This window comes from Lethenteron reissneri, chromosome 27 (assembly GCF_015708825.2).
Source record: "Lethenteron reissneri isolate LAM-NWPU_2019-01 chromosome 27, ASM1570882v1, whole genome shotgun sequence".
Classification (NCBI taxonomy): domain Eukaryota; kingdom Metazoa; phylum Chordata; class Hyperoartia; order Petromyzontiformes; family Petromyzontidae; genus Lethenteron; species Lethenteron reissneri.
The window spans coordinates 16,800,661-16,827,854 of NC_083805.1; the positions used below are offsets into that span (position 1 = coordinate 16,800,661).

General features: G+C 49.1%; 1 protein-coding gene across 1 annotated transcript in view; it reads left to right on the forward strand.

The window, feature by feature from the left end:
- LOC133348474 (voltage-dependent N-type calcium channel subunit alpha-1B-like) overlaps window positions 1-26,873 on the forward strand; it is a 133,062-nt gene extending 106,189 nt beyond the window's left edge. Inside the window, 12 exon segments of the mRNA XM_061561304.1 lie at window positions 153-306; window positions 2,334-2,461; window positions 6,862-6,958; window positions 8,929-9,034; window positions 9,901-10,008; window positions 11,279-11,388; window positions 13,066-13,125; window positions 15,732-15,776; window positions 16,525-16,596; window positions 17,785-18,306; window positions 26,381-26,601; window positions 26,699-26,873. Of these exon segments, the coding sequence (XP_061417288.1) occupies window positions 153-306; window positions 2,334-2,461; window positions 6,862-6,958; window positions 8,929-9,034; window positions 9,901-10,008; window positions 11,279-11,388; window positions 13,066-13,125; window positions 15,732-15,776; window positions 16,525-16,596; window positions 17,785-18,306; window positions 26,381-26,601; window positions 26,699-26,873 (1,798 nt within the window).
- The last annotated feature ends 321 nt before the right edge of the window (window positions 26,874-27,194 follow it).

The following is a 27,194-nucleotide window of genomic DNA, read 5'->3' on the forward strand; positions in this document are numbered from 1 at the left end:
GGCGGTGGTGGTCGTGGTGGTGGCGGTGTTCGTGGTGGCGGTGGTCACGGTGGCGGTGGTGGTGGTGGTCGTGGTGGTGGTCGTGGTGGTGGTGGTGGTGGTGGCGGTGGTGGAACCGAGGCTGCGGTGTTCCGTGTCGTGGGTGCTGCCAGGAGTGCGACGGGCGAGGCGTGGCACGAGATCATGCTGGCGTGCCGCTCCCCGCGGCCGTGCGACGAGCTCGCGGGCCGCCACAAGAGCGAGGAGTGCGGCAGCGGATTCGCCTACTTCTACTTCGTCTCCTTCATTTTCTTCTGCTCCTTCCTGGTACGCCGAGCGGGTTCCTCTCTCGCTGCCGCCAGCACGATTGTTGCGTACGGGGGGAGCGTCGCGGTGTCTCCGCTCCGGTGAGCGGTTGGGTGGCATTCGCCTCCGTGAGCTACATAGCTCAGTGGACCTCTCCTGATGGAACTAAAATAGTCAATTGAGTGGAGCTCACAGGGAAGGGGTTCAGTCTCCGCAATGCTTCCCATACGTCGGCGATGATAATTCTCGTAGCACGAGGCTATCGCTAAGGAGGGTAACGGTCTGCGGTAGATTCACGCGAGGTTCCGTTGCTTGCTGCTTGCAATCCCAATGGAGTCATTTACGGGTAAGGACGTTCTCAAAGCCTCATTCAAACAATGCGACGTCGTCAACATCAACTCATGGGAGTCGCGAGCCTAGGATCGCACAAACTGGAGAAGCGTTTGGGGTTGGCATCGTGCATCTTGAGTCTTACCGGCAAGTGCAGAAGGAAGCAGGATGGGTGCAGCAAAGGAGCGCCCTGCAGCTCAACCCACCCACCCACTCGACCCTCCCACTCAACCCTCCCACTCAACCCACCCACCTACTCACTCTATCACCCACTCAACCCTCCCACTCAACCCACTCTACCACCCATCCACCTACTCAACCCTCCCACTCAACCCACCCACCCACCCACTCTACCACCCATCCACCTACTCAACCCTCCCACTCAACCCACCCACCCATCTACCCACCCACCTACCCACCCAGCCACTCACTCAACCAACCGACCCACCCACTCAACCCACCCACCCACTCAACCCACCCACCCACTCAACCCACCCACCCACTCAACCCACCCACCCACTCAACCCTCCCACTCAACCCTCCCACTCAACCCACCCACCTACCCACCCAGCAACTGACTCACTCAACCAACCTTCCCACCCACTCAACCGTCCCACCCACTGCACCCACCCACCCGTCCCGTCCAGCACCTCCTGCCCCACCAGAGTCTGCGGGTCTTGCATTGGGCTCCTCAGTCACCTCAGAGCACACGGGACCACAGCGGGAGGAAGTCATCCTCGACCAATCAGGGAATGCCAAAGAAAGAAGAGTTTGTGGGTAATTTTTACAAATTTTGGACCATGATGCCGGCACACCATGGCCTGCGCATTTCGACTTACATCAGGGGATCTTGAACTGCTTTCGCAGCATACGTAGCCAACCATATGGTCAATACACCCGCAGTTATAACCTGGGTAGCCTGCCGGGACACGTCACCGCCCCCAATTTTGACTCCATTGTACGACCCACAAAGCGACGACGATGGCGCACCGGGTGAATGTCTCGCCGGGGGCCAGGTGAACGTCCGGCGCGGGAGCAGGGCGCCCTGCCGTAAGAATCGTCAGAATGTTTATTTATAATGGAGGAGGAATCCGACGAGCTGTAAAGCTCTTCTTCCTCAGATGTCCAGCAAGGGCACGGGGTCAGAACGTGACAGCAACTAACGCAATACGCGAACACGATAGGAGTGCAAAGTAGGGGAAAGGTAAGCAAATCACAAATAAATACAAATGAAAATATACAATTTTTTATTTTACCAAGTAAAGCCCACCAAGCTATTAGGTTATTTTTCAAAAGCGATTAATGTGATTTAGTTATTATAACTGTGTGTGCACACCAATCGTTATCAATGGTAACTGTGTGTGCACACCATTATCAATGGTAACTGTATGTGCACACCAATCATTAATTATCAATGGTATTTGTGTGTGCACACCAATCATTATCAAAGAATATGAATCCCTGCAGTCGCGAAAGCTTTAAGTCGAGATGTAATGGTGACTGCGTGCACACCAAGCGTTGCCATTGGCTGCCGCGAGGTAGCGAAGTGCGCGTCGTTGAGCTCCGCTGCTCTCTCGTGTGTTTGTGAGAATGGAGAGATATTTTTTGCTTCACGCTTCTTTGTCGGACGCCGCTGATTGGTGAGCTGGAGGCTTCGGGCAGTCACGTGGATTTTGTCTCGTTTCGTTCCCACCCCCCCCCCCCCCCCCCCCGAACAGATGCTGAACCTGTTTGTGGCGGTGATAATGGACAACTTTGAATACCTCACCAGAGACTCGTCCATACTCGGGCCTCACCACCTGGAGGAGTTCATACGCGTGTGGGCCGAGTACGATCCTTCCGCCTGGTGCGTGCGCTCGCGTGCGCCAGGAACAGCGGTGTCCTTGCGCGTGCGTGTCGAAAGTTATCTGTTTAAATAAAGACAAAGATCCCCTCCGTGTAGCCTTTCACGGGCTGTTAGCGAGTAGCACCGATGAAGGCAGGCACGGCACACGAGGAGGTGGGTTGGCCAGCAGCCACGCCCGGCCGCCTTTGTCTCCCCAGTTGCGAAGTTTACGCACCGCACCAGGTACTCATTTGAGGCCGAGTCGACCTAGGGGAGGCCCGGGACCGGTTCGGATAATCGTCACCGGTGTTGGCCCTGAGCGGGAATCGAACTCGTGTGGCCGGGTGTGTTCAGTAGCTCAGCTCGCTAACCGCTGCGCTCCCACTCCCCACAGACAGTAAACACTTACTACATATTTTCATACCTGTCAACCCCTTATCAGTGTCTACCTTATTACAGACCAATTCAGACCTTATTGGTCACACCGTGCCCTTATAAATCTCAATGTGCATCCTACAAAGTCCCATCGTAAGGGAGAAACACAAACAAATAGACTTATCATTTTTTTGCTCGTATTGATAACGGCTATACGCCATATGGACCTGCAAACTCAGTTTCCCTGTACAAGAATACAGGTAAACCATGTGGGTTGACAGGTGCGTATTTTTTATTTTTTTATTGCGGTAAGCACACAAGTCCGGAACAATGTGTCGATGGTTTCTGAGGGCGGGAACAGACAAACCGGGGTTGGGGGGGGAACTTTTTCCGCCTGGCCGCGTGTAGGTGAGAGGGTGGAGCGCTCGATGCCCACCCTGAGGGGCGGGGGGGGGGCTCTTCCGTCGAGGGAAGGAGAGGCAGCTCATATATTTTTTGGAGCTTCATCGTTCGTGGCTTTTTGGCGACACATTCATCGCGGCGCTGTTTGAAATTGGCGAGGTCGGCTTTTTAAATATTCGCGGCCGTAGCTCGCGGCTGCCCGACGAGATAAGTGGTGAGGTGTGGATGGCGGTGAGACAGGGCGAGGAGAGGCTGCCTCTGTCCGAGGGCTTGCCCTTGAGAATTTTTTAAAATTACGTTCTGCATAATATGCATTAGTTTGCTCGTTGATATTTTCACTTTTGAATATGTTTACGTTCCTTGGTAATTAAGGGTAAGTTAAATAACACAATAATGCTATACAATGTATGTATGCATTACTAGAGTTTGTATACTATGGGGACCTCATTTGCCAGTAAAAATATGATAATTGGTTCTTTACCCTTCTATCTGGCAACAAAACTGACACCTTTTTGCAAGGAGTCATGTTTGCATAGACCGCAATACCTGCAGTCATAATACAAACAAAAGAACATAACTCTGATAATGTGCACTGTCCTTGAAGTTGATTGGTCCACACCCGAGACAGCTTTCCTGTCTCGGGTGTGGACCAATCAACTTCAAGGACAGTGCACATTATCAGAGTTATGTTCTTTTGTTTGTATTATGACTGCAGGTATTGCGGTCTATGCAAACATGACTCCTTGCAAAAAGGTGTCAGTTTTGTTGCCAGATAGAAGGGTAAAGAACCAATTATCATAGAGTTTGTATGTTTATGTTTAAACGTAATATATTTTTATGCCCCTGACCCTATTTCCCTCATAAGCTGTTCACCATATTTCCCTCATAAGCCTTTAATTCTATTACCCTCATAAGCTTTTAACCCTGTTTCCCTCACAAGCTTTGAGTGTTGATATTCGCGAATGTCACACTCGCACCACACTCCAGCAACGCACCCCCCACAAAAACTCAGCCGTCGCTGTGTCACGTGTCAGACCTGCATCTTAGAAAGCTCGTGTTTCCCGCGAGCCATCGCCATCTCTCCTCAGATCAAGGATCACTCTCTCCGAGTGCTCCTGACACACGCCTCTCATGCAGTGGGGCTAGGAGTGGGAAGGTGGGGGGGGGGGCTGTGGCGTGGTTAACATGCAGAAGAACATTTTAAAAGGCGTGCGGGGAGAATGTCGGCGCCACTCTCATACGGCAACCTCCACGGTGCCAGCTCATTTTCCACTGCACAAGCCGAGCCAAAGAACCAGGGAGCTCAGCCTCTCTGCTGCTTTTGACACACGGACAACTCCATCCTCCCGTGAGCGCCTCGAAAATGACATCGCTACCTCTTCTCGCCTTGCTCCGCTCTCACCGCGCGTATTGCCCCGTGTCTCTACACAAGGGGACCGCCCTCTGTCCTACTCTCAGAATTCCCCCTCGCTCTGGTTTGCCACCTGCCCTTGTCAATACGTCTCCCACCTGGAAAAATCACCTCCAGTTTGAATGTTGACCTTCACTTGTGCGTAAAGACACTTGCCCCCGCACTGCCACCAACTCCATAAACCCAGCCTCAGTGTCTGCTCGTGCGAATCCTGTCCTGACGCGGTCTCATTTTTTATTACTTGAAACTGAAGTCCTCGTTTTAAAGAAAGTCCACTTTCTCTAATGACTTCAGATTGAGTGTGCACCTCTTGTAAGACACCTCGGAGTGTTCATTGACCCTGAGCTTCTCACTCTCGTCCCGCGTCTCTCAACTCTGCAGGTCCTCATTCCTTCATCCCCATATCTGCTACTGCTGCCGAGACCCTTACCAATGCCTTCACATCCTGACTGCAGCTCTCTCCTGTAGGGCCTCCCCAGATCGTTCATTTCCCTAAATCCCTCACCTCAAAACTTAAGACGATGCAAAACGCCATCGCCAGACTCGTCCCCCGCACCTGTAGACTAAATTATAGTATCCCAATATGTCGATAGAGCCGATGGAGCCCAATCTAATCTTAGATCAATTTCAAGGTCGCAATCACTGTGTTCAAGATCTTACATGGATTCACCAGCCTACCTCTCCCCTCCCATTTCACTCTACCCCCCTCTACGCACTCTCCTACATCTCCCCTCTAATCTCACTCTTCTCCCCTCCACGCACTTCCTACTTTAGCAACCAAGGTTAGAATTTGTTAGGCCACCCTGGTTAATCCTGCAGGTGTATAAACTACTCGTCTGCTTCACAGTGGATGTCAAAGATCCCCTGGTGTAATTAGAAACAGTGGGCCATTGTATCATGGTCCTAATTTGCGAAGTTTGAAAAATCATCCGCAAATTACACAATTGGAATTGCACGTAGCAATCTGGTAGACTAATGCCCATTTTGCAGGCCAGATTTGAGGCATCTTGTGCCAACAGGGTCAGCTGCCACTCGGGGTGCCCTTTCAAATGTGTTTGCTTTTCATCTGCTGCTGCCCTTATCCTTTGGAACTCCTTTCCCACAGCCGTCTGTGCTGTCTTCTCCCTGCCCCTGTTTAAATCTAGGATGAAGACCTTCTCGTTTGTATCTGTCTATCGCTGCCTACTGTCTCTCTATTAAATCAACAGGCCACCCGTTTCTTTACACGTGACCTGCCGCGATGTACATTGAAATCGCATTGTGTGACGTAGAAAAGGGTCTGTGATTCATTCTCAAAAATGTAAATGTTTCGGTCCGTACGCCAATGGCCATTCACCATTGCTAGTCTATGCGTAGGACAATCACAGCTGACTTTCCATGAAGGGACACTCCCTGCTCTTGACGCTGGAGGTCATCGGGCCCTGAACAAAATGAGAACTCGCAGCCTTCATTGAGTGAAGCCCTTGGCCTCAGGGCCACGACCGCATTTGTCTCCCCATACAAAAACATGTTTTTTGACACAGCCCATTCCTAGAAGGCCGTGTTTGGTTTTCATATTTTTCTTATTATTTGTATTTATATACATGTAATGCGGGCGTAAATGGGCGGGGCGGATATGACGATCCGAGAGGGAGGAGTCAGGGTGACGTGGGGGAGAAGTTATAGCGGGGAGACAGGAAGCTATCTGGGTCAGTCGGGGGAGTGAAGGGTGGTGAACACGTTGGGTGGTCGCCGTGCCTCAGCCTGGTGGCTGAGGGGCTCATGACGGCGCCAGCCAGCGGGGTGGAAGAGAGAGTGGAGGAATGAGGTAGGAAATGGCGAGATAGCCATAGAGGCCACGAAGGGCTGACATTGGGAGGTGGCGAGATCGCCACGCACGGAGGAACAGGAGGTGGCGAGATCGCCACGCACGGAGGAACAGGGAGCAGCGATGGAGCTGCTGGGGGAGCAGCCAGAGGGCTGTACCAAGAGCCTGCAGCGGAGCTGCAGGAGCGTGGAAGGCTACGGGAGCGAAGGCAGATGTGGGGCTGCCAGGGAGAGAGTCTCAGGAGGAGTGCCGTGTGGGAAGGAGAACGCGAACCCCAAATAAAGGACACGGAGTCAGCAAGAAGTGTCTGAGTCCTTTTATTACATACATATGGGAAGGAGACATTGTGTTATTAAAATTGTCCACAATGACACTGAATTATATTGTCTGACATATGTGTGAATGCACGCCTGTGTACCGGCTCAGTGGCAGGATGAAGCACTCGGACATGCAGGCCATGCTGCGTCACATGGCCCCTCCGCTGGGGCTGGGCAAGCGCTGCCCGGCGCACATCGCGTACAAGGTGAGGCCTCACCGCACACGGCCGCCCCCACCGTGCTCGCTGCATGAGGAGGAGAAGTAGCCGGCCCGTCCAGTCCTCTCTCCTCCTGCGATGGTACGGGGAGAAAACAGGCCGGCTTATAAAACCATATTTGGGGACGATTGTGATGCAGCTGGCCCATCCTGTTCTCTCATTAAGATCATGGGACAAGACTGTCATTAAAAACTCTCCAGTAATGTACGACTGTGGTCATCCAGAACAGACCGCACAACATATAATGACGCAATGCCCGTTCTACAAATATGAAAGGAGACATCCGCTGCTCCTTGTCTGGCTTGACCGCCTGAATGTGAAATTGTGGTTGTTGCCCTGCATCTACATCATCAGCAATACGAAAGAAGAAGATGGGAGGAGACAGGATAGGCCAGCTACACATTGGCACGTAGGGCGTATCATTGAAATAACGTGGCCGGATTATACCGCAGTAGTCGCTAACGTTCCTCGAGGTGTCGCTGCGAGCCATCCCCCCTAGCCAGGCCTACTGGATAGGCTCCATGTCCGCGTCTTCAAGCGCCGTGATGATCCGTGAGCAGCACCAGGGTGAATGTGGGCGTCCCCTTGCAGCGAGAGCCCACGTACTCTCGGATTTTATTATAATCGTCACTGGTGTTGGCCGTGAGCGGGAATCGAACTGGGGACGCCTGGTTTGTAGAGCAGCATGCTAACCGCTACACTACCGCTGTATTAATGTGGGCCACACACACACGCGCGAGTTGGATATGATGGTGACATCGCGTAATCTTGTGTCAAGTCGAGACTTGAGCTGCCAGAAGTTGGTAAACCATCCGACGATGACATTTCAGCAATGACAGTATTGTTTTTTGTTGTTGCCAAGACAATCACTTTCCGTAATGCATTTGTGGCAAGTGCTACGGAGAAATCCATATGAAACTCGAGACCAGTTTTATTTACAGAGTCAATCCTTGTGAATGGAGAATGTGCAGGACCTTACTGATCCCTGCAGAGCAATGGCAGTCCTCAGAAGTGAGTTTTGGTTACTGGTGGTTTGATTTTCTGGGGCCTTTTGGGCTTGTGCTGAGCAACTGTGTTGATTCTAGATTTGAAGCTTTCGTGACTGCAAAGATTCATACTCTTAGGTTTTTTTTCGGTAAAGTCACGTAGGAAAAAATAACTCCCAATCAGAGCTTCGAATATTCCAGCTGTGTGTCAGGCACCCTTTCACAATGCCACCTGGACAAACGATTACCAGCCGGGAGATACGCCATAGACGTCTTGTTATGATGATTAATATTGTTATCATTCTACTTGCTTACTCAGGAAAGCCTCACTAAGTCTCACGACTTAGTTAGGAGGGTCTTGCCAAGTTTGATCACATTTGGGAGCGATGTGCCCACATGCAAATCTAAATTGAGTCACTTTTCAGCATTGGTGTGATTGGCTGATGCCAGATACATTGTATATATTTATTAGCCATGGGAGGAAATAAAAAAAACCGAGAAGAAACCCATCCAGAACTCGGGGGAGAACATAAAAAGTCCACACACAAAGGGAATAGAATCCAGGCCCTGCTTGCTGTGAGCCACAACTGTTACTGCTGCAGCACCCTATGACTTTTTTACCTTTTACTTTACCAGGTGAAGCCCACTGAGCTATGTAGCTCGTTATCAGAAGTGACCTGGCCACAAATGATAGCTCAACAAGTGGCTTATCACGTGGACATTTACAGCAGCCAAATACGCTAAACGCATGTTGATTCTAAATGTGGAGGGAAAACCGGAAGACCCGGAGAAAAATCCATACGACCATAGAGAGAGAGAGAGACACGCAAACTCCAAATATACAGCAGGCGTCAGGGTCGGGGTCAAACCCACAACTTCCCGCATACCAGGCGAGAAAGTTAACATCTCCTAGCCACCGTGGCGCCCGGACGATGGTCACGATGCATGTGTGTGTGCGTGCGTGTGCCGCAGCGGTTGATGCGGATGCACATGCCCATAGAGGTGGACGGAACCGTACACTTCACGTCCACGCTGGTGGCGCTCATCCGCACGGCCTTGGAAATCAAGATGGCGTCCGGTACTCGAGCTTGCCCACACTTGCCTTTGAATGTTTGCACGTCACTGTGTGGGCACGCACAACACAACAACAACAACAACAACAACAACAACAACAACAACAACAACAACAACAACAACAACAGCCGCAGCCATTCGTCACCACGGCGCTTGTGCCAGCCTTGGTGCACTTTAAGGCCACGTGAAAGGGAAGTTGATTCCAGTGGAGGGGTGTAAGGTGGGAGAAGGACCGATATGTGAAGACTACAACCCTGTCTGCTCTAAATCCACATTGGGGTTTTCCTTATTTGTTTTTACGTAAGTATAAACTCACGAATGGAGGTGGCCAAGTGACGCAGGGGTAAGAGCTCTTGAGCTGACGCTGGTGAGATCCTGGGTTCAAATCTGAGTGTAGGCTCCCGTGATTAAACAGGGTTTCCACACTGAGAGAAAGTTGCTTTTGCCACGCAGCAAATACCCTAACAAACAAACAGCAGCGAACGTACGCAACTATCTTGATGAGTTTGCATATTCTTCGTCGGTTTTCCCAAGCTCGTATAGCCGTGTTCAATTCAAGAAACACCTTCAATTATCACGGTTGGCTACGTATGGTGCGAAATAAGTTCAACGTACATTCATGCGTACAAGAAACATCTTTACTCTCATGTATTACAACTGCGATAGTGCTGTTTATTGCTGACCTATATAAATGTTGGGCTTTTAGGCCTGTTCTCAACTACTTTGTAAAAAAAGAAAAATTCTCGACATTTCCACCCTTTCCAACCCCACATAGCCTAAAAAACACGTACAATTTCATCGGAGGTCCAATTCAGCTTCCAAAGAGGGTTGTTTGCTCCACTGTTGCTAAATGCATTTGTCCACACACAGGGGCAAAAGACCAACTGGCCATGGACATGGAGCTGAGGAGAGAGATCATGACAGTGTGGCAGCACCTGTCCAACAAAACCCTGGATCTGTTGGTGCCGCCCAGAACGCGTAAGTCTGCACGCACGGTCCCACGCGGCCTCTCTGTTACAACACAAAGATCCCCTGTATAGACCTTGACAGACTGTTGGTGAGCACACACCACTACTGACTACTTGTATTTTACCCCGGTAAGGCCCACTGAGCTATGTAGCTTATTTTCAGGAGGGACTTGGCCACGAATGATAGCTCAATAAAGTGGCTAATCACGTGGAAATTTATAGCAGCCAAAGTCTCTAAATGCACGTTGATTAAAAATGTGGAGGCGAAAGCCGCAGATCTAGATTGAACCCTACTTCAATTCCCGCTCACGGCGAACACCAGTGACGAATATCTGAACCAGTCTTGGGCGTCCCCTAGGTCCACTCAGCCTCAAATGAGTACCTGGTGCAGTGTATAAATTATCACCACTGGGGAGACAAAGGCGGTCGGGAGTGGTGCTGGCCCCACCTCCTTCTGTCCTGTGCCGGCCTTCAATAGGTGCCTGCTAACAGCACTTGCCCCAACAGTCTGTTAAGGGTACACGGGGGGATCTTTGTCTTTGCACCATTCCCCATTCCATGCCAAGTAGACTAATTGAAGCACATTATAATTCAGCACACTTGGTATTCGTGCCATTCTTATAAAGCTCTAGGCCAGTGGTTCTTGACCTTTACTGCAGCCTGCACTCCTTTGGTTCTCAATCGTAATAAAATAATAATGTTAATAAATACATCGGTTTGATTAACAAATTAGTTGTACGATTGTGCCCTAGCTTAATATGGGTTTTCGATTTATTTACGTTCTAAAAAAAAATTGGCCATGTCTCTCACCCCCAGAGAGGGCATCTCGCACCTCCAGGGGGTGTGTGCACCCCAGGTTAAGAACCACTGCTCTAGGCTATCACGCAGGAGGGCGCCGTGTCTCACAGGCAGTGTCTGCGGTGGTTTCAAAGGAGTGGGAGGGGGTGTGGGGCGATGTTTCAACGTGTGATCCCAGACTGAGTGATTTTACAGCTCATTTTTCCAACGTGGCAAATCTGGAACGCGACATCGCTACATGATGGCCTTCTCTCTTGCGAAAGACGTCACCGGATCCTTGACCTCCACCGTGAAGCGGACGGCGCCTATCTTACAGTTAATACCCCCGCAGTAATAACCAGGGCGGTCCTGCCAGGTTTGAACAGCAAAGCCTCTGCAACAAGCGGCGAACGCGCTCTCCCGCCGGGCTCAGACAAGTAGGTGAACTCCCCTCAAGCGGAATACTCCACCGCTGCTTCTCTCGTCGTGTGTCCGCGTTACAGCTACCGACTTGACGGTGGGGAAGGTGAACGCCGTGAAGATGATTTTGGATTTTTACCGAGTGCACCGAAGCAAGCAGGTGGGCACGGAGGCGAGCGTGCCGCACTCCAGGGTAATGTGGCGAGCGAGCACACAAGCGCACACGGACACGGACATGTCCTCTTCCCACGCTAGGCCCACGCACGATCACTGTTGCGGCTGTCCCACTTGGGCACAAGGTGCTACTTTTTATCATTGGCTCAATATCGTCTTTGTCGTCAGCCAAAGTGTGTCCACTTCTGTACAACGGCCTGCCCTACGGTCTCACAATGCCACACTCCGTCTCATTCCTTCACGTGAACTAATCTCAGCGTTTCAACCCCGCGCTGGCAGGTCCGATTGATCCGTCTCCGAGCTGAGATTCCATCACTAGTCTCGAACATTGGCCGTCATCCCTTCAAGCTATGGTTCCTGCCCAAGCCCACTAGAACTTGTTTTTTTTCCCAGTCCTCTCGTCTTTTGCATTCTACGTGAGGACACAGGAATGGAACGTTGACTGATTGTGGACAGGGAGATCGTGATGCCTTCATTATCCCTCACATTCCCCCTTACACCATTTGGACCCACAATCATCGAGACACCGCTCGAGTTCTTCATATATACCGTGACCCATGGATGGTTTGTCAATCATCATTATCAATACACAACCTGCGGAACCTTCCACTGACAGTACCTCCAATGAGCATGGTTAGCTCCATACGGTGGAGGCAGAAGTTCAATATACATACGTACCACTCTGGCAGGACTGCCTCGGGATGGTTATATACTTTCCATCTACTTCATGCCACTGTACTCGGCGATTTGGAGGAGATGCAGCTTACTATGGGCATTGGAGTTGTCCGTGAGTAAATCGGGCCTTCTGCCACGTAACTATCGAGCCAAATTTGTGTCATTCCTCACTGCCTGGATGTTTTTTCTTCTCATCTCCTGGATCTGGTCCTATTGGGGTCTGACGCAATGTCAAGAGAGATAGTTGTGCTCCTTAGTACTCTGCAACACACCACGTGTATTCCCCTGCAACACATTAGACAGTTTCCACTATTACAACTAAACTATTTTGTATTTTACCAGGTAAAGCCCACCGAGCTGTTTCGCTCTTTTTCAGAACTGACCTGGCCACAAATGACAGCTCAACGAAGTGGCTTATCACGTGGACATTTATAGCAGGAGCCAAATACTCTAGACGCGTGATGTCGATTCTAAATGTGGAGGGAAAAAACTCGGAGACAAATCCATGCGACCATGGGGAGAACATGCAAACCACAAATCAACAGCAGGCGTTAGGGTCGGGATCGAACCCAGGACCTCCTGCATACCAGGCGAGGTAGTTAACATCTCGCCACGGTGGCGAGATTAATATTTCACAGCAATCTAGCCTACCTATTCCCTTAGCAGCACCAATATTCAAGAGAAGAAATATATTGATGTAAATAATACAACGTAATTATAACAATAATTATATCAATTTTGTTCATTGTCTATCTACCATATATACGATCCCACCTCTGTTTGCACCAACTTTTTAAACTGTATACAAATCCACATTTTTATTGTTCAGGCACAAATATGGTATCGTTGAAAGCCCGTCATCTGAGGATGAGTTGTGACAATTCATCTAATCATTGTGCTTGCGAGGTGAACTGTTAACCGCTACACCACCGCTCCCACATACACACACACACGAGGTCGACGTCGCGTAATCCACGTTCTTCCCTTTGCCCCTGTGGCCCCCTGGATGGTGCGTGCACAGCGTAAGATCGGACCCACTGTGGTGCCTGCTCCCCTTGTTGCCAAGTCTCCGCAATACAAGGTACAGAGCTGCGCACGTTCGAACACACGGGGGGCGGCGCGTGAGTGTTTGCCTTCACACACCTGGGTTCAATTCCCCAGGGCACCTCCACATGTTCTAGGCATTCTGTCGGTCGAGTTAGCCGACACATTAATATCTGTCGAATGTGGGCGCCGTGGTGGCAAGATGTTAACTGCCTCGCCTGGTACGCAGGAGGTCGTGGGTTCGATCCCAACCCTGACACCTGCTGCTGTATATTTGGAGTTTGCGTGTCTCTCTCTCCGTGGTCATGTGGATTTTTCTCCGGGTCAGGTTTTTAACCTCCACAATTAGAATCGACGTCACGCGTTTAGAGTATTTGGCTGTTATAAATTCCCACGTGATAAGCAACTTCATTGAGTTGTCATTTGTGGCCAGGCCGCTTCTAAAAAGAGCTGTATAACTCAGTGTTCCTTGCCTGGTAATTTTTTTTAAAATGTAAGCATCTAAACTGGAAAGACAAAGGTGGCTGGGTAAGGTGCTGATCACCTCAACCTTTCACATGCCATGATGTAAATGTCACACAAACTCGGCACATTCGTCAAGAACACCGTGACCCGAAAAGGAAACGCAATGCACGCACAGTAGCAGATGTGTTTAGGGCAATCGCCATTCCACATGGCACACGGAGAGAGAGAACCGAGAGACTGAGTGAATCATAGGTGGAGACGATACTACCATAATACACCATGGGCCACTGATAAAACATTATCGTAGTCCCTCGGTTAACAGGTTCACGGTTTTCTGGTTAACGGTTCGCACCCCTCATGGTTTCGACGAATATTAACATTTTGATTAACGGCAGGTTTACGTTATGCACTCCGGCACCAATTTCGGCCAATCCGAACGCTATAATAAAGGATATGAATCCATGAATATGTTCTTATAATGTTAATTGATTAATATTGAGTGTTTCAGCGTCTCGGAACAGATACATGCTTTCAACATGTAATTCCTGTATTCGATTCACAGTCATTTCGGTTAACAGTAGTTTTCGTGGAACGGGTTAAAAACGTTAACCGAGGGACGACTGTAATCATAAGAAACCCATTGGCTACGAATGTAACACTGTTCATCGAGAAACCTTGGAAATGTAATTTTTATCGAGGGCCCCATTTACTCAGTTGCTCTGACCTCTCGATCTTCGTGCTCTGAAGAAGAGCCACAGCCCGATTAGTAGCAACCGTAGACATATTACTTTTCGGGCCACGACTGTTATTGACGAATGTGCGTTGTTATTGCTGACGCTTGTGAGGCCGCTGCCAAACGTGTATTTACGCGAACACGTAGCCAAATATAGACAATTAGAAACCAGCAAAGGAGAAGTCCGTGGCGTCATTTGTGAGTTCTTTCAACGACAACTTAAAACCACAAGCGATCTCCGGTTTACGGCGATTATACAACGCCACTGCGGATCGATTCGCGGCGCAGAAACTTGATTTACGACGCATCTTCCGACCCGACTCCCGAACGCATTTGAACGGAGTCCATCTGGTTTCTGGCGTGACTCCGCGTGGCGCTCTTTGCTATTGTCGAGCGTGTTTGGACGGATGTTTACCGATTAAACCCTGACTAATACGCGTGATACATGGAAAAACACGTCGGCAGGTGATGCCTCCACCGTTTCTGCCGCCTGTGGGAAAATATGCGTCTGATTTGCGTCGACGGGTTTCCAGGAACTCAGCGTGACGTCGTGGAGGCGGGGGACCGCCTGCACGACTTCAATTTGGATTTTGTTTTCCAACGCTAGAACGTATTTGGAACCAGCACCACAATGGAGCGTTGCAAGGTTTCATTGCTGGCGGATGTATTCTGATCCATTGTGAGCTGTGGGTAATCTTGAGAGAAGAGCCCCTGTCTTCATGAATTACCACATCGTGGCATTGAATGCTGAGAGAACATGTCAAAGTATTTAATGTGAATCATATTTGGGGAAAAAATGTTTACAAAAATATTGCAGAGAATTAATACTACAAAATAACACGAAGTGCCTTTATGTCATTTATAATTTTAAGGAGAAAGGGAATCGACGATCAGTAGTCATGGGTTACGTGGAAGCTCCCTGTTGATGGAATGTTTTAGCTATACATCTTGATCCTTAACTGGGTTACAGATGATGGAGAAGTGTAATACAATCTTAACTACAAGGGAATCGATTTTTGTCGTTTTTTTGACAGCGATAAGAACACTAATGGCTCTGGGTGTGATAAGATAGAGGTGGGTTTTAATGACCTCTTCAATTGAATTTTTGTGTCAAACGGGAAGAGCGGTAGTGCAACGGTGAGCGCGTTGAACTATGAACCTGGCGAGCCGTGTTAGATTCCCGCTCGCGGCCAACACCAGTGACGATTAAATGAACTGGTCATGGGCATCCCCTAGGTCGACTCAGCCTCAAATGAGTAAATGGTGCAATGTCTAAATATTGCCACTGGGGAGACGGAGACCGGGCGTGGCACCCCGTCATGTGCCGTGCCGATCTTAATAGGTGCTCGCTAACAGCACTTGCCCCTACAGTCTGTTAAGGCTATACAGGGGATCTTTGTTTTTGTGTCAAACGCGAGTGATGGGATTGTGTCTCTCTTTGTCAGCTGGAGTGTATGCAACCATTGTTGGCCCCAACCCTCAGTGCCGAGGTAAAGCACACGCGGACAATCACGCGCGGACAAACACGCAGACAACATTCACAAAGGGCCAAATTCACACGTCGATGAAACCGCTAAAACACTTTGCCTTGATGATTAACTCCAGTGTTGGCCCTGAAGAAATCGGCATATTTTACTCCTCGAAAAGACGAGGATGCAGCCGTGCAAATTGCCTGCTTGGTCACGACGCCTTGGGGCCAGAAGCGCCCTCCACTCGAGCGTCATTCGTGAATGCTGCGCTCTCAAAACGCCGTCGAATTTGGAACGCGCCCAGTTTGAGCACAGAGACACGGGAAACCACAGAGAAGTAATCTGGAAGGCAGTCAGAGTCGGCGCCACCAATAGCCCCACGCTCTACGGTCCAATATTAGGATGTTTGGCCAAATCCATGAACGAGTGGTTATGAATGGGTGTGCACACAGATGTCTGTGTGGGTGTGTGGAGAGCGCAGTGCGCTACGAACCCGACGACCCGAGTTCCATTCCCGCCCGTGGTCAACACCAGTGACGATTATCTGAACCAGTCCTGGGCCGCCCCTAGGTTTACTAAGCCACAAATGAGTACCTGGTGCTGTGTGTAGTAAACATCGCCACTGTGGAGACAAAGGCGGCCGGGCGTGGTTGCTGGCCACCCACCCCCTCGTGTGCCGTGCTGGCCTTCATAGGTGCTCGCTAACAGCGCTTGCTCCAACAGTCTGTCAAGGCTAAACGGGGGATCTGTGTCTTTGTTGTATTTATAGAGTGACTGTCTGCTTTCCCTGGAGAGTCAGGGGCGAGCTGTGTCCATGCCGCGGCTAGCTGGGAGCACGCAGGTACTGTGCGCGCACACGCGAACGTTGCCTACAGCCAGGGGAGAGCCCACGGAGGCGATGGTCTCTCCTGCAAAGAGAACCTTGAGTGCACACGCACAGACACGCAGACAAAAGTGTGGGACAGGGGTGGCCGGGTGGCTTGAGGGTGAAGAGCGGCGGGCCGACACTCACGATAGCACTGGTGGCCAGCCGTGGTTAAACCAGCTTCTCGAGTGCAGCAAGTTAATGGCCTTAGTTCGATCGCCAATGACAGCACGCACAAAAAATATATTTCTGTAAAAGACATTTGTATTAAAACTTACTTCATCACGTGATAGCCAAACGCATGTCTGTTTTATTCTCAAACCTGGAGTTGATCCAAACCTAATCTCATAGCCGAGTGTGTGGTAAAGTGCGCTCCCTATTGTGTGGAGATGATGAGGACCTACTTGAAGGGTATATCAGGTATGAAGTCTTGTGACAGACGCACAAGGTCACACTGCTCTGTGACATTTCCCAATGGATTATTTTGGCTCATCACAATATTGCCAAGGGTGCACCAGGAACACAATTTGGAAAAAGACCAGAACTTAACGTCTTTTAAAGAAAAGTACTCGACAGAACATCAGTGCACAAAACAAACCATGAGGACACGAACATTAAGATAGGAAAAAAACACTCCTCCTCCAATACATACATAGTAGTACAGAACTACGATACACAGTCAGTTCTGCTGTTACGCAGTCGTTGCATTGGGACATTGTTACTGTGTGAGGTATAGCACAGTCCTCAATAACACGTAAGATGCGTATCCAGGCTGAACATCTAAAAAGCATCCAGCAGCATCCCGCCGCCTTGTGTGATGCTACGCTGAGGCAGCCGTATGACCGCTTATTCGTACTCGCGCGACGTTGTTCCGTTCACTCTATCGCGTTATATCCAATTCGCATCCGCGTTATGAAAAGAATTGTTCTGTAATACATTCATCATCGCGTTGTATCCAATTCGCGTTATGAAAACGCATGTTTTGGCAGAACACATTTAGAATGAACTTGCTTTTAGAGTATTTTTTGGCTATAATCCACTTGATTGAGCGATCATTTGTGACCAGGTCACTTCTGAAAAAGCGCTCCATAGCTCAGTGGGCCTTACCTGGTTAAATAAAAAAAATAGTTAGAGGCTTTTGTCTGCTTACGTCTGTTTCAGGAGACGGGCCCAATGAAGAGATCAGCGTCTGCCGTTGGAAATGGAAACCGATGCGAGTTAGATGACGGTGTGGGTGGAGCGGGGCCCAAGGACAGGATGGGGCCTGCTACGAGAACAGCCGCACGTGACGGAGGAGGCTCGCGAGAAGGAGCAGGCCCGAAGGAGGGGACCGTCCCGAAGGAGGGGACAGGCCTGACAGAAGGGACAGGCCTAAGGGAAGGCACAGGCCCGAAGGAGGGGGCAGGCCCACGGGAGGGCACGGGACGAACCAAGGGGACGGGGCCCAGGGACAGGACAAGGCCCAAAGAGGGTGTGGAGTCTAAGACAGCCACTTTAGAGGGGGTGGGGAAAGGTGTGGGGTCTGGAGACCGCTCTCATACCGCGGAGAGAACTGGAAACCATCGCTACCGATCACGCGAGCGACACCGTCAACAGCAGCAGCAGCAGCATCATCATCCCCAGCATTATGACACTGACGTGGAGGCCTACAGGACGTGCTCGCCCAGCCTCAATCATGAGAGACAAGTAAGTACCGGAATGTATCTCTGCCTGTTCTTCTCAATAGGTATTTTGCTACCATTCTCTATAATCTGTATGTTGATGTAGAATATTTTCTGAAATTCATATGTTTACCCCTTGTCACCACTCTTTTGTCCACTCGACTCGCATTTGTTTTTGCTGGTCATGGAGTTGTAAACTGTTAGCCAGTTTAGACGCACTCTGTCACTGCCCTGCCTCGATTCCATTTCTCTGCACTGCCACGTTTCCACGCCCGATACGAAGCTTACCGGCCTGGTTCACGAGGCACATTGGTCCATGAGGCCGCATTGGTTCATAAGGCACATTGGTTCATGAGGCACATTGGTTCATAAGGCACATTGGTTCATGAGGCACATTGGTTCATGAGGCACATTGGTTCATGAGGCCACATTGATTCATGAGGCACATTGGTTCATAAGGCCACATTGATTCATGAGGCACATTGGTTAATGAGGCACATTGATTCATGAGGCCACATTGATTCATGAGGCCACATTGATTCATGAGACACATTGGTTCATAAGGCCACATTGGTTCATGAGGCACATTGGTTCATGAGGCACATTGGTTAATGAGGCACATTGGTTAATGAGGCACATTGGTTAATGAGGCACATTGGTTAATGAGGCACATTGGTTCATGAGGCCACATTGATTCATGAGGCACATTGGTTCATAAGACACATTGGTTAATGAGGCACATTGGTTAATGAGGCACATTGGTTCATGAGGCCACATTGATTCATGAGGCACATTGGTTCATAAGGCACATTGGTTAATGAGGCACATTGGTTCATGAGGCACATTGGTTCATAAGGCCACATTGGTTAATGAGGCACATTGATTAATGAGGCACATTGGTTCATAAGGCCACATTGGTTCATGAGGCACATTGGTTCATGAGGCACATTGGTTAATGAGGCACATTGGTTAATGAGGCACATTGGTTAATGAGGCACATTGGTTCATGAGGCCACATTGATTCATGAGGCACATTGGTTCATAAGACACATTGGTTAATGAGGCACATTGGTTAATGAGGCACATTGGTTAATGAGGCACATTGGTTAATGAGGCACATTGATTCATGAGGCCACATTGATTCATGAGGCACATTGGTTCATAAGGCCACATTGGTTCATGAGGCACATTGGTTCATGAGGCACATTGGTTAATGAGGCACATTGGTTAATGAGGCACATTGGTTCATAAGGCCACATTGGTTCATGAGGCACATTGGTTCATGAGGCACATTGGTTAATGAGGCACATTGGTTAATGAGGCACATTGGTTAATGAGGCACATTGATTCATGAGGCCACATTGATTCATGAGGCACATTGGTTCATAAGGCCACATTGGTTCATGAGGCCACATTGATTCATGAGGCACATTGGTTCATAAGACACATTGGTTAATGAGGCACATTGGTTAATGAGGCACATTGATTCATGAGGCCACATTGATTCATGAGGCACATTGGTTCATAAGGCCACATTGGTTCATGAGGCACATTGGTTCATGAGGCACATTGGTTAATGAGGCACATTGGTTAATGAGGCACATTGGTTAATGAGGCACATTGGTTAATGAGGCACATTGGTTCATGAGGCCACATTGATTCATGAGGCACATTGGTTCATAAGACACATTGGTTAATGATGCACATTGGTTAATGAGGCACATTGGTTCATGAGGCCACATTGATTCATGAGGCACATTGGTTCATAAGGCACATTGGTTAATGAGGCACATTGGTTCATGAGGCACATTGGTTCATAAGGCCACATTGGTTAATGAGGCACATTGATTAATGAGGCACATTGGTTCATAAGGCCACATTGGTTCATGAGGCACATTGGTTCATGAGGCACATTGGTTAATGAGGCACATTGGTTAATGAGGCACATTGGTTAATGAGGCACATTGGTTCATGAGGCCACATTGATTCATGAGGCACATTGGTTCATAAGACACATGGTTAATGAGGCCCATTGGTTAATGAGGCACATTGGTTCATGAGGCCACATGATTCATGAGGCACATGGTTCATAAAGCACATTGGTAATGAGGCACATTGGTTCATGAGGCCACATTGGTTCATAAGGCCACATGGTTAATGAGGCACATTGATTAATGAGGCACATTGTTAATGCAGGCACATTGATTCATGAGGCCACATTTGGTTCATAAGGCCACATTGGTAATGAGGCACATTGGTAATGAGGCACATGGTTATGAGGCCACATTGATTCATGAGGGCACATTGGTTCATGAGGCACATTGGTTAATGAGGCACATTGGTTCATGATGGCACATTGAGCTTAATGAGGCACATTGGTTCATGAGGCACATTGATTCATGAGGCCACATGAGTCATGAGGCACATTGGTTCATAAGGCCACATTGGTTCATGAGGCACATTGATTCATGAGGCACATTGGTTCATGAGGCACATTGGTTAATGAGGCACATTGGTTCATGAGGCCACATTGATTCATGAGGCACATTGGTTCATAAGGCACATTGGTTAATGAGGCACATTGGTTCATGAGGCACATTGGTTCATAAGGCCACATTGGTTAATGAGGCACATTGGTTCATGAGGCCACATTGGTTCATGAGGCCACATTGGTTCATAAGGCCACATTGGTTCATGAGGCCACATTGGTTAATGAGGCACATTGGTTAATGAGGCACATTGGTTAATGAGGCACATTGATTCATGAGGCACATTGGTTCATGAGGCACATTGGTTAATGAGGCACATTGGTTCATGAGGCACATTGATTAATGAGGCACATTGGTTCATGAGGCACATTGGTTCATGAGGCACATTGGTTCATGAGGCACATTGATTCATGAGGCCACATTGATTCATGAGGCACATTGGTTCATAAGGCCACATTGGTTCATGAGGCACATTGATTCATGAGGCACATTGGTTCATGAGGCACATTGGTTAATGAGGCACATTGGTTCATGAGGCCACATTGATTCATGAGGCACATTGGTTCATAAGGCACATTGGTTAATGAGGCACATTGGTTCATGAGGCACATTGGTTCATAAGGCCACATTGGTTAATGAGGCACATTGGTTCATGAGGCCACATTGGTTCATGAGGCCACATTGGTTCATAAGGCCACATTGGTTCATGAGGCCACATTGGTTAATGAGGCACATTGGTTAATGAGGCACATTGATTCATGAGGCACATTGGTTAATGAGGCACATTGGTTCATGAGGCACATTGGTTAATGAGGCACATTGGTTCATGAGGCACATTGATTAATGAATGAGGCACATTGGTTCATGAGGCACATTGATTAATGAATGAGGCTCGCAGGCTCAGCCTGGGTTCCCATGACGTGTGAACCTGGGCCAGCCTGGCACCACGTGGGTCTGGGTGGCACCTCTCCCTCTAAACAAGGGAGACATGCGTTTTTACCCGGGCCCACCTCGGCACCGGCCTCAAACTCAGGGGCTAACGGGGGGAGCAGAATGTGGGGTTGACGGCGTCTCTTTGCGTAACTCAAATTCAGGGCCGTGTTTTTCATGAAGAATAAAGACGTGCCGAAAAATTACAACATTGCCATTTTGAATAGCCTAGCTCCGGAGCCACACGCAGCTCTTTAAGGACTTCTTCGTGACCTTATTCATCCGGACCACCGTCTCGCAGTCACGTGCATTGTGGCTTTTGACATGTCGAATTTTTTTACCGAATTCGACAAAAAAACGCTCTTCCTGTTATTTTGGTGGCCAAAACTAACCCAAGCATCTGATCAGAGATATAGAGTTGGGGAGGAGAGGGGCTTGGTGGGAAACTAAACTATTAAAATTTTACCGGGCAAGGCCCACTGAGATTTTTAGCTCTTTTTGAGAAGTGACCTGGCCACAAATGATAGCTCAACAAAGTGGTTTATCATGTTGAAATTTATAGCAGCCAAATCCTCGAAATGCATGTTTCTAAATGTGGAGGGAAAAACCGGAGGACCCGGAGAAAAATCCACGCGACCACGGGGAGAACACGCAAAATCCAAACATACAGACATCAGGGTCGGGATCGAACCCACGACTTCCTGTATCACAGGCGAAGTAGTTAACATCTCACGATCGTTGTGCCCCAAAGTAGTCGTAGGGCTCAAAGCCCCATGACGTGTGGAGTATGGGGACATGGGTCTGTGCCATGCTCTTCATCCGCGATACACAGTGGGCCATTCCTGGGCTCTCAAGCCCAGTTGCCAATGGATGTGTAAATGTAACGCGACTCACATAGTCACAAGTGCTGTTACAGTTGTTTGCACACTGCAATTATGAACCTTGTGACCTGAGTATGATTCCTGGCCATGGCCAACATCAGTGGCGAGCGACGTGGGCCCTGAACTTCACCACCCCTTGTTGATCAGCACGGTGAAGCATGGTCGAACATCCTCCATGTCTGAGATAGCACACGGGCATTGATCTAGTAAGGGATTGAGAAATGGCTGTAAATCATTGTTAATTACAGAACTCCTCTTATCCATATTCGTCTTACTCCTGTTATCCACGGCAACTGTTGGGTCTGATTATCCACAATTTTACCCATCATGCATTGTGAAGCGGCTTCGTAATACTTGCAAGTTTCCATGGGTCAGATGAGTTAAACTTTAAATTATGTTTCATTACCAGTGGTTCACCACGATTCAACAAAAACAGCTGTGATCAAAGCAAGTTTACGCCGGCAGTCGCTATGATCACGAGACAACACAGACAAGAATACAGAGACACACAGACATCACAAGACAACACAGATACAAACACGGGGACATAGAGACAAACACGGATACACGCACACACGAGACAGACACAGATACACTGCCGCAGACACAGGCACAAGGAGACACACAAAGACACAGAGGAAGATGAAGACGGTGAGACTCGGAAACAGGGAGACAGAGATACAAGGCGACAGAGAGACACGGAGACACGGAGACATGGAGACAGAGACAGTAAGACACCCTTCCTGTAAGTGCGGTTGGGCAGGACATGTCACTCACCACTTACACGTACAGTACAAGAGATGAGAGATTCATGTACGGTAACACCTACTACACCTTTTCGTGTCTATGTCTTTTTGTCCCGGTGTCTCTGTGTCTCCATGTCCGTATCTGTGGGTGTATCCCCTCTGTATCTCTGTTGCTCACACGGAGATACAGATATACTGCCGTGTGTCTTAGAACCGCCACGTATTTAGTACTCGCGCGCAAACACCGTGCGCTTCATTGACAGCCTCTGTGCTTTAAAAGATCCTAATATCCGCAATATTTTTGTGGATGTGAGGAGTCGCGTGGCAATTTCGTCCCATTAACCTGCGGGTTATTCACCGGTGTTGAGCTTGCAGATCTGATTTTTCGTAAGTAAAGTTACGGATAACCTCGTGGATGATTGAATCCGCGATACTGGTCCCCGGTATCATCACCGCGGATAAGAGGAATTCTAGATTGTAAATGCGTGCAATGTCTTTTTTGGTCTGCTCTCATATCGGACCATTTTTATCCCAGAGCATCAACATTTCACCATCTCTCTACTCGCCTCCGATTGGCGCAATTGGCTACGTACGGTGCCAAAAGTTCAACATACATACATATAATGTGTTGAAAGAAGCAAACGACTTAAACTGTATTTGTAGTTGACAATACACTCTGGGTGTATAATGTGTCTTGTTTTTCTGACATAACTTTCCAACCAACTCTGACCTTTATAACTTGACCTGAACCTCTGCAAATTACCCATTTCCCTATCGCATCCCAATTCTCGCCTTGAACAAATTCCCGGTGCAGTCGATTGCTGAGGCTCCAACACCATGCATAACCCTCACCCACGTGTTCACCACCATAGCCCACAAGCATAGCCCATGGTCGCTCATAAATCATGAAACAAGAGTGGTTTCTCGCTTTGTTAAAGATAAATACTTTATGATAATGTTGGTGTATGGGTCTTCCGGAGAATTTGTTTAAGCAGACAAATCCTGAACCAGATTCAGCTTGGAAGGCACCCATCAGCAGAGTCTGATCGCCTCGTTCCATGCCGTTGGGCTGCCTGATAAAATAAGTCGGTGGTTCTCAACTGGGGGTACACAGACCCCTGGGAGTATGTGGCAATGTCATGTGAGGTGATTTATACATTTGTGAAATGATGTCGTACGTGAGAGTCATTGGTGAATAATGATGTATGAATCTGCCAATATAAAATAACTACGACAACATTTAAATCTATATGGTAACCTAGAACGATATTAAAGACCTTTCTAAACTCATTGACCATAGACAATGTGATTTCCAAATTGACAATTTTGGTTAAAATATTTTATGTTCATTATTCATGCATTATTTCCTCAGAATAATGTTTGGTCAGGCAAGGGAGGGGCAGGGGGGTACTCGGTTGAAACTAAATTCAGCAAGGGGGGTACAGCAGCAGGCAAACAAGGTTGAGAACCACTGCGTTGAAGTATCATTTCATGTTGACGTGCAGAAACACTCGTGTCTGTGAATGTATATTTCCCCAAAATCCATGATATCATCTTGCAGGGGATGGCAAAGGCGCTGCAAATTATATATATACATGTTTAATTGTCCGTAGGTTGGCCTACTGCTTATACTGTCAGCATTTGCACTCATTTGTCAAATGTCAATAGACGCGCCGTTCCCAGTGGTTCTGCATTGCACAACGGTTCAGCCGGCGAAAGACCAGTCTCCACTGTGCGACGGGGCTCTTTACCCATGCCATGCAGGTCACGGCAGTTATTTGACCGTACCTTATGCGTATCATGGTAGGTCTTTTGCCAGTATTAACGTATGGAGATTAAGAATATGTTTGAGCCTTTCTGGCAATAAAACAGGTGTTAAGATGTTCAAACACCAAATAGATATCCATAATCAAAGGTTTTTGGGTTAGATCGCATTCTTTAAATGTGCTGCAACCCTCCACCGCACGAGAGGGCCAATCAGTAAAAAAAAATGCGTCACGTTAACAAAACGCCAATTTAGTTACTTCTTCTGCAGCCCACCGGTGTGTTTGAAGAGTAAATCCAAAACATTTACAATTTGATTAGTACGACATTTCGCTGGTAATTACATCCAGCATCTTCAGGCGATTTGCCAGAATAGTGAAGCCATCCACGTGCTTCTGGTCTTAAATAGTGCAGGATGACGTCATCATTGTTGAACCCCATCAGATTTTGAGATCAGAGGCGGAGGTGGGGGGGTATTGTATTTATATAATAGATTAGTAATCAGTTAATTAGTATGTAATTCCTTTATAAGAAATTATAATACGTGTTGTGTATTACTTAATAATATGCTTCCAAGCTGCGCTAAGTCTGTAGCTGTCAGAGCGGTTAAAATTATTTGTATTTTTCTCAATTTCGATGGATTCTCCAATTAGTCTTGGCCAGTAATAATTTAATATTGAATGAATAAAAAGCAAGGGATAAGTCCTTACTTACTAACAAATCCAATCATTTTTCATTGGTGGAGGGGTTGCCCCCTCTACCTGAAAATCCTGGCTCTGCAATTGGGTTGATAGCTTCACTATTCTGGCAAATCGTCCGAAGATGCTGGATGTAAACGTTTAACTCCTCGCAATGCTGATGCCGAAAAACATGAACATCAACTGGATTTGTGTCCCTGCACTGTGTCCCCCTGTTTCCTCTACCCATTCCAACTCTGACTTTACCTCGGTAAGTGCAAGGGGAGTGACCTCACCTGCAACTTTAATTCCCTCAGCCCTTTTGCCTGCTCTCGTTCATTTGGTTCCCCATAATCCCAAGAGGTGGCATCAACGGCTTTGGCCAGGATGACAACCTGACCTCTCTCTTGAATTCCTCCTATTCACCTGTTGACCTTCACCTTTGACCTTTGAAACCTGCTCCCTTAACACAATCCTCCATCTGTCCCGTACACCTCCGTTCTCCCCCACTCCCCCCTGCCCTGTCCCCCCCCCGTCCCACCCCCTCCCCCGTCCCACCATCCCCCTCCCCCCACCCCCCGCCCCCCGTCCGTGGCGTCGCCACTCCCGCAGATGAGCCCGGGCCCCGCCCCGTCCACGTCGGGGGGCAGCACCCCGCACCGGTCCCGGCGGCAGTTGCCGCGCACGCCGGCCACGCCGCGGCCCACGCTCACGTACACGCACAGCGGGCACGACGCGCCCTCGACGGGCTCGCAGCACGCGCACGGCGCGCCGCTCAGGGCGCACCGCACGCGCGCGGGCCCCGCCGCCGCCGCCGCCGCCCGCGGCGGGCAGTGCGCGGCGGCGCGGAAGCGGCACAACCACGTTTCCCCGCCGGCCAGGATCACCACGTCCCACACGAACTCGGCGTCCCCGCGCGGCGGCTGGCAGCGCGGCCGTGACGCCGGTCTCCTCGGCGCAGGAGGACGGCTCCATGGTGTCGGCCGTGTCGCACCAGGAGCGCGCACCCTCCGACCGCTCCGGGCTCACGAGCCGGCGCTACGTGTCGGAATCCCAGCTGAGCTGCAACTACAGCGATGCGGAGAGCCACGAGAGATACGGCTAGCGCTGAGCCCGACTCCAAAAGCCATAGCCATGTCCCCCCCACCCCCACCGCTGTCGACGCAGAGGTTTGTTTCGCAGCCCGTGCCTGTAAACATTAACCTGGATTCTTCAACAACAACAAGAAACGGGCCTAATCCTACCGTGGCCTCGTGGTCACTAACCATATCTCTAAATTGTAGCCATAGTTTAATTCTCAATCTGAACTCCCGTCCTCCTCAGGCACACATTCTCAGATCCAAATTGTAGCACAAAGCCATTTTCTATATCGTAATGCAGAGCTCTTTTTTACAGTGTTAAAATTTCAAGACATATTGGCCTCCCA